Genomic DNA, 7907 nt, shown 5'->3' on the forward strand with positions numbered 1-7907 from the left:
CAGCAGTCCCATGAACAGCCTCTCTCTTTCAGAGCTCAATGATTTGCCATCTGTGCTGGTCTAAGGGAGCAAGCCCCAAGGTGTGGATACCCGGCCCACGGTGCAGAGAATGGATGTTGCCCAGAAGCTAAAGCTCCACGAAGGCATTGGCCTGGGTACTCAGTACAGGGTGACTGCAAGTAACTGAAGTGAGAGGGGCCACCCTCATGCCTGCTGAGAGGTCCCAGCTTAGGACTGGAGATTGGCAGGGGAATATGGATAAGCCCAAGATGCCTCACACCTCTGGCCCACACCTTGATGCCCATGAGATGCCCTTCTCTTCCTACATGCCTCGGACTCCTCCTAGATGGCTCTTCCTGGTGGCAGCTCTTGGAGGTTGCTTGGGAAGTCGGATGGATGGGCAAGCATGTGCAGCCAGAAACTGAGACATAAGAGGAAGGGGGTCTCGAGACAGAGCTGGGCCTGTCTCAGTGCCCCCACCCACTCTTTTAATATCAGAAAAAGTCTCATGGAAATGTGGCTTTTCCCAAGTGCATAACACCCGTGTTTTTTTAAATGTATTTTTATGTGGAGAACTAGAGCCACTCTGTACAGAGCACTTCGGCCAGGCTCCCTGCAATCACCTGCTTCCAGGTGAGAAGCTGCGTGTCACCGTCCCCCTTGCTGCGGTGAGGGGCGGCCCCAGCTACAGCCTTGAGGGTTGGGTAGGGTGGCAGCCAGCTCATCCGGGGTGTTGCGAGGGGTCGGGAGGTAGCGGACTTGATCCAAACTCCATCAAAGTCAGTAAGTGCCACACCACTGGTCTTACTGGGATTTGGGCCGGGCCCAAGAAGAGCATGTGGTTTCAATGGGTTAGCACCTCCTTCACAGTAGGGCCCCAGTGTGGTTGGGGGTGACGGCACCACTGGTGGAAGGGCCCTGCTGCATGACACTCCTCCCGCTTGCCACTCCTTGAGAAAGAGGGCGGCTGGGATTGCTGAAGAGCTTTGGCCACCCAGTTCCCACTGACACCAGTGGGAAATGGGTGTGTAAAGCCCCAAGGCACCATGCAGATCCTCACCCTCGCGTCCCAGAGGGCCGGGGTGGCAGAGGCATGCCTTCCACCTGGTTGCCTCCACTAAGCATCTGAATCCCCCAGTCTCAGCCCTGCAGTTTCCCAGCAGATTGAGCACATTACAGAGAACTTGTCCCATGTTTCACCTTGCTTGCCCCTCCTCTGGGCTGTGCCCTGTGTCTCCTGCCTCTCCTGGCAACCCCCACTTCAGACCTTGGCATGGTCAAGGCTGCTCCATACTGTGTGCATCTGAATAGTCCACATGTGCTGCTGCAGCAGCATGTGAAGGCTGCGTGTCTTGGTGCCATATGGGGCGGAGGATGGAGTTGAGAGTCCCGTGTCTGCCCACAACATAGGTACAGCCTAGGGAGAGGGCGATGCCACGTTTCACTCCACCCTGCTCTGCCTCAGCCCTGCCAGGAGAGAGGAAGAAGCACATCTCCTCTTAGGGCAGCCTCCCCAGAGAGGCCAAGCATGTGGGGACTCACTCATGGTCTTGGAAATGGGGGCTCAGCACTTTGGAGAGGTGACCCCCATGACTATAAACCTAGTGCACAATCTGTGCTGCACTGACTTGCCCATGAGTCCCACCCCCCAAACCTTTCCCCTTCACAGCATCCCTTATCATTGGCCCTAAATCCAGGTGGTTGCTGGATTCCCATGGTGGGCCTCAGCCCTCGGTTTTCCCTCTCTGTGTGGGGAGGGGGGTCGGCGCTTTCTAGGACTAAGCCATACAACCTGTACTTGAACATGCAATGACGCGTTTCTTTGTAAACGGCGGCTGCTATTTTAAATAAAGTTGAGCTCATGCGCTCGGGTGCTGTTATGAGCTCACATCTTCCCCTGCAGGCCTGGGAGGAAGGCCCATGGCGCCTGTTATTCAACATGGGTGTACAGCTCCTGTAGCCCCTGAAGAGCTGGGCTTTTTCTGCTAAATAAAACTCCCAGCCCAGAGGAAGAGACAAAGACGTCAGCTCTCGTAGCATCACGGCCATTGGGTTTCGGCATCGGGTTTCGGGAACGTCTAAGCAGTAAAACAAAATTCCCTCTGGGCAAAAGGCTGGAAATGATGAGAATGAGCAATGTCTACAGAAATGGAGGGGGCTGAAGGGACAGCGGACAAGTAAATCCTCACTCTGCGTGCTTCTCTTTGCCCTGCTGCGGGGTAACATTTGCTTGCCAAAAGCAATGGCTGGAGCCACACAAGGATTGAGGCTCAGCCTCTTCAGACCCGTAAGACCAACATTTTGGCACCATGGAGAGCTTTAAAGCCCTCACTCAGTTGCAGCCTATCCCTGCAGATGCACAGACTTCCCTCTAGCAGGAGTCGCAAAATGCACCTTCCACTGCTCACGCGGCCGGCGGGGCCCAGGTGTAGAGGTGGGCTGAGTTCACCTACTGAATTAGGCCTGGCTGAAAAAGATCAGGGAGGGGGCAACGTTTTTGGGGATTGGGTGTACGTGTGCTGGTGTTAATGGTTGGGTTCCCTACCTGGGCTGAGCTGGCAGGCTGTGTGGAAGTTAGGCATTGCAACACCTATGTCCTTCCCGGGTTTCAGCTGATGGCAAGACATGGTGAATATATACATTTTGCTAGCACTCTTCTGGGGGTTGACAGATTTGCAGGCCCTCACGGCCAAGACTTGCACTTAGAGGCCTGTGTTGCATTAAGTCAATGGCTTGACATACCTCTTAGGAAGACCTCGCGTCTCACTTGAAAGGCATCAGTGGTTTGAGAGTCCATCACGTTCCTTGCAAATTTATTCCAGTGGCTAATTACCCTCACTCCACCTCCCACTGGAGTTCAATTTGCACCTCATAGGCAGCCCGAGTGAGCTATAATTAGCTACCAGCCATTGGAGTCTGTTGATACCACGGCTCTTCTCCCGAGGGGGGTCATTGCAAGCAATGATCTTCCCATTGCCTTCTCGTCATTAAGCCAAAGTGAAGAAGCTCCTTCAATCGCTCAGTGAAGAGCCTCCCATGCACGGTTTTATTTTATTTTTTTTATTAGAGTATTTCACCGGGACAGAAGTTTTCATGTTACACCACTTGTGTGAATACAAACAAACAGGCTCTAAGACACACACGGTATGACACACACATGGATTCCAAACGGACTTCGGACACAGGAAACACACGCTCAGGATAATTACGACCGGGAGCACGAGCGGTACGTGTTAACGAGGCCGTTGCATGACAACCTGCACAGTGGTGAATGGCTCTAGGTGGCACAACCATTGAGAACAGTGATATGTTGTACTGTCTACTGCGCGTGAGAGCACTAGACAGCTGGACACTGCTGGAGACCTCTGGAGTAGGCAGCTGGAAGGGAAGAGTACCTGGTTTGGGACAGGGCAGCAGGCTGCAGTGGGTCACTGGTGAAATATTAAGCATTGCAGTTGGTAGGGGGAGTTTCACCTGGAAAGTGCCAATGATGGTGGCGATGCAGGGAGCTCAGTTCTGCTTTCATGCTGCTTTTATCTCAGGGCAAGGCACACCGCTTCAGGTGAGTTGCTTTGATTGATTCTGGTGGGAGTTGGAGCAAAATTGCATCCCAGTGGTTGTATTCGGCTGGTGGAACAACCTGGGCTGGGGAGGAGGTGGGAGGGAGGATCACCTCTTTAACCCCAGGATGCTACTGTGTCTCGTGCACTATAGCAGGAGTTAATTTGGTACCGGCCCCTTGGGAAGACTTGCTTTTTGCGCATAACGAGGCCGTGACAATGAACAGTATGTGCTGAGAGCAGAGGAATGGAAGGAAAGCAGAACAGGGGAAGCAGATGAGGAAGTTACTGGGATTAGGACTTTGTAGAGTTAAAAAAGGAGATTGCTCTTATCAAACTAGCCCAGCTCACCCAAAGGTGCCAAGAGAACCAAGCCCATTTCTATGGAGAGCCGCTCAGCATTAGTGGCACCAGGACCAAAATTGTCCTATGGCCTCGCCTGATGCCACGTTCTTTCAAACTCATTCCTTTCTAGCGCAGCCTGTTGGGAGCCACACAACACTTTGAGCCCTGTCTGCACTTTACCTGGTGACACACGGAGTACCTGTGCCATCATTTAGGTGCAGCAAAGCCAGCCGTTGGGTAGGATGCGTAAGGTCCCTTCCATCTTTAAGATGTTTGATCACAACAGCCCCAGACGTGAAGGACTTGACTGGCAGGTGGCAAACCTGCTGTGCAAACCAGAGACCACACCCAAAACCCGTTGAAGTCGGTCGATTCCCACCTCACCAGAGGACCCAACTGATTGAGGTCTTTTGTTACAGATATAGGACACAAGAGATGATCAGATGTGCTCAATGCATGAATTCTGTTTAGACTTAGATTTTGGGGCCTTTCCAGTCTAACCTGCTGTGCTCTCTCTGGTTGTACGTGGCCCCACCTTGTTCTAACAAACACATCCTTTGCAGTTATCTCTATTGCTCATCCATGCAACATGAAACCTCCTAAAACAGAAGGTGATGTCCCTACCTGCCGCTGAAACTCAGTGCTGCTGGGAGAAGAGGCTCAGGGGGCATCTCAGGGGCATCTTGTGTATTGGAGGCCACTTGTAGGATCAGGTGGACATAGCCTGTGATCTTGGGGAGGATTATAGAGGTGTTGAGCTCTTTGTATGAGGCGAGCAACAAGTTGTTTCTTCTGCATTGGGAAACACTTGGATTTGTATTGCCAGGGCCAATTTTTTAGCCTTCGTTGCACCTGTCTGTCAGCAGCATCCTCACCTGCTCAGAAGGGCTACATTTAAAAGGGAGAGATGTTTCTACACCACAGAGCTCAGCTCTGGATCTAGATGCTCCCCAGAGCTTGGGGCTGGCTGGCAGTAAAGTCTTGGTTTAGTTAACGGAGAGATGGAAACCAGTCAAAATTGGGATTTGGGAGGGTTTCAGCCTACCATTGCTGGGGCAAATCAGACAAGAAGGACTGTTACTAGATTGGTACACAGAGTTTATTCTTCACTTCCAGCATCTCTGCCCTCCTCCATCACCTCAGACTGATGTAACACAATAACTGTGCAGTGAGCGCAGCTGAAATGCATGCAACGCTGCACTGCATTTGCTTTGCAAAGAAAGGAACGGCAGTGCGCCTGAAACATGCAGGGTTGCACACACCGTGGCATGGTTCAGTTGAGGTTTTCCAGACCTGGGGACCTAAAGCTGGGCACCCTTTCTTCTATGTGTAGCCTTCTAGCTACAACTCACGCTCCTCCTAGGTGCAGTCTGAAAGTGGGGGGTCAGTTGATCTCAGCAGCTTCATTCCCAGGCTGCTCCACCAGGATTGGGTGCTGAGCTTTAGGCTGCTCTCAGGTTAGAAAAGCTTGACCTATGGCCATTCAACCTCAGTCTTGTCCTTTTGAAGGTGTATCTCTGAGTGAGTCTACTGGGTTAGTCCTCTGGAGCTGAGCAAGGCCTTCCTATTGACTTTCCCCAGAGTCAGCCTGCCAGAAACCAGCGTTTTTGTGGGGTTTTTTTTAACTTTTCTTTTTTTTTTTTAAATTAAATAAATAAAAGAATAAGAACCAGAACTTCAAAACTTGGTCTTTAAATACTTCTAGCAAAATGCGCCCAATCTTCAGTGCATTCACGATACCACCTGTTTTACATGTGGTTTGTCCTGTTCTATATGTGTTTTTTTTCACCTACTTTTAATCCTATTTTAATGCACCTTTTTTTTTTTAAGAACAGAAAATGGATGGTCTTTTGTAACAGCCAAAATAAGCCCTGGGCTGCTCACAGGATCTTGCTTCATGCTGGAGTAGGGCTGCATTAGTGATCTGCAACTCTTTGAGGCCTGGAACATCTCAGAAACCTGTAACATCTGGATCAGTTTCTCCTTATGAAGAGTGATTCATCTTTTCCTCACAGTCCTTCACCAGTTCATTCTCTTGGTGCCATGATAAATATCCTGCTGGAGTTTCTCTGTTGCTCAGTCACTGTCTGAGAGCGGTGGCGTCACCTGGAAAGCTTTGAGGTCTAGAACGCAGTGGGGTTCAACAGCTGGAGAGGAGGAGTTTGGAGGTCATCATCATAGATAGTCATCCTCACTGGAAGGGGAGGTGGGGTTCGAGCCCTCCATGTCAGAGTCTGAAGAGCTGCCATGTGGAGTCCGGCTCATTTTCCACATCTGGGAGGAAAAGGTCTTCCCCCAGCTGCAGGGATACCCCACCGGCCCCAGCTGGTGAATTAGCTCCAGGGTCACCTGCCAGGGGCTTCTTTCAATTCACTTGCTCCCCTTTGCACTCCTCTGTTTGCTCATGGCTGTTAACATCTGACTGATGTAGGATGTCAGGAGGTCGTCCATCTTGTAGCCCTGGCAGAAAGCAAGGGGAGATGAGACATGTCGCCCACCTCTACAGCCTTACACCTGCTTGCTCATTCATGCTGCCTGAAAGCAACTATTTCCAAGCCCATCCCCAACCACCCCTGTCCTCTCCCCACCTTCCCACCCCCATTTCCAAGCCCATCCCCAACCACCCCTGCCCTCTCCCCACCTTTCCACCTTTCCGTGTGTTCCCCAGGGGATGCCCCGCACCCCAACCCTTGCCCAAAACAAGAAGCCAGCCACGGTCCCTGAAAAAGTGCCAAATTCACAGCCAATGAACGGAGTTGTTTTTTCACACAAGACTCCATCAAACTGTGAGACTTGGGGCACAGGAATCAGTTGAGGCAAAGGGATTCAAAGTGGCACCGGATGTGTCTGTGGATCTCAAGACTATCCAGAGTATCCAGTGACAACACAACTGCTGGCGGGGATCCTGGACCTCATAACTGGAGCTTCAGTTGATAGCTACCCATTAAAGGGGAATGGCTGGCTCTAACGAGGCAGACAGATTATCCCACGCTGCCCAACACTGGAGTTTTTAGAGTTTCCTGGTCCCGGCTGCAATTGGAGACAGGGCATTGAGCTCTGGGTACATACACCGTCTGGTAATGCCTGTATGTTTATGCAATGCCTGGGCGCAGGATCTGGGGAATAGATTCAAGGCCCCATCTGGGCCCACAGCACATCTGCTCTTCACTGTGCCATAGTCCAGTATCAAAATCCACAGCTGTGCACTGCTGCGATGGCAATGCAGCCTGCTTGCTGCCTATTTCTGCTACATGTGTTTTTAAGCCACCCTGAGAGGCACTGGGTGTTGGCTACAGCCAACACTGGAGATTTGACTGGGCTGTGCCACTGCTCCTGCTGGGACCAAAGCTGGAGGTTGCTGGCAGGAGGGTCTTGCCCGTTTGCTCAGACTGATGCCATATTTGGGGTCAGGAAGAAATTTTACTCCATCGTCAGATTGGTATGTACTGGGGTGGTGGGGAGGGTTGCCTTCCCCTGCAGTGGGGGGCATGGCCCTGGGGATCTCTCAAGCATATTAACAACCTTTTATAGAAGCAGGATGTTGGCTGCCGGGGTCCCCCTGCTTTACCTGTGGCAGGTTAGCATGTGATGTCTGTGTTGTATTGCGGTTGATAGTGGTCTTAGGTAGAGTTGAGATTATGGATTGTCTGGCATGGTTTGGATCAGGATGATCCTGCCTCAGGCAGGGGATTGGCCTAGATGACCTCTGGAGGTCCCTTCCAGCCAGCTTCTCTGTGACTCTACAGGTCTATGACTCAGTTGGTTGGCAAAACGTCCGACCATCTCACCACCCTGGCTCCACTTGAAGGAGTCAGCAGATGCGGTGGCAACCAAGTCCACTGCAACAGCTGCAGAGGTATCTGTGCTGCCATTCGTGTACTAATCTACCACCGATGCAAAACAAAGCAGGTCCGCTGACTTCAAAGGTGCTACCACCACTTATAGTTTCATAGTAGCTAGGGTCAGGAGGGACCTGAACAGATCATCTCGCCTGACCACCTG

At 51.7% G+C, this 7907-nt stretch overlaps 2 protein-coding genes across 2 annotated transcripts in view; one reads left to right on the top strand and one right to left on the bottom strand.

Moving 5' to 3' along the window:
• Positions 1–64, top strand: part of GDPD4 (glycerophosphodiester phosphodiesterase domain containing 4) — a 36272-nt gene extending 36208 nt beyond the window's left edge. Inside the window, exon 15 of the mRNA XM_025202072.1 lies at positions 33–64. Within this exon, the coding sequence (XP_025057857.1) occupies positions 33–64 (32 nt within the window). The remainder of the gene's footprint in view (positions 1–32) is intronic.
• Positions 65–3068: 3004 nt separating this feature from the next.
• The window catches only part of MYO7A (myosin VIIA), a 108257-nt gene continuing 103418 nt past the window's right edge, over positions 3069–7907 (bottom strand). Inside the window, exon 48 of the mRNA XM_006021952.2 lies at positions 3069–6365. Coding sequence (XP_006022014.1) covers positions 6276–6365 — 90 coding nt within the window. The 3' untranslated portion in view covers positions 3069–6275. The remainder of the gene's footprint in view (positions 6366–7907) is intronic.

Source organism: Alligator sinensis, unplaced genomic scaffold, assembly GCF_000455745.1.
Source record: "Alligator sinensis unplaced genomic scaffold, ASM45574v1 scaffold1008_1, whole genome shotgun sequence".
Classification (NCBI taxonomy): Eukaryota; Metazoa; Chordata; order Crocodylia; family Alligatoridae; genus Alligator; species Alligator sinensis.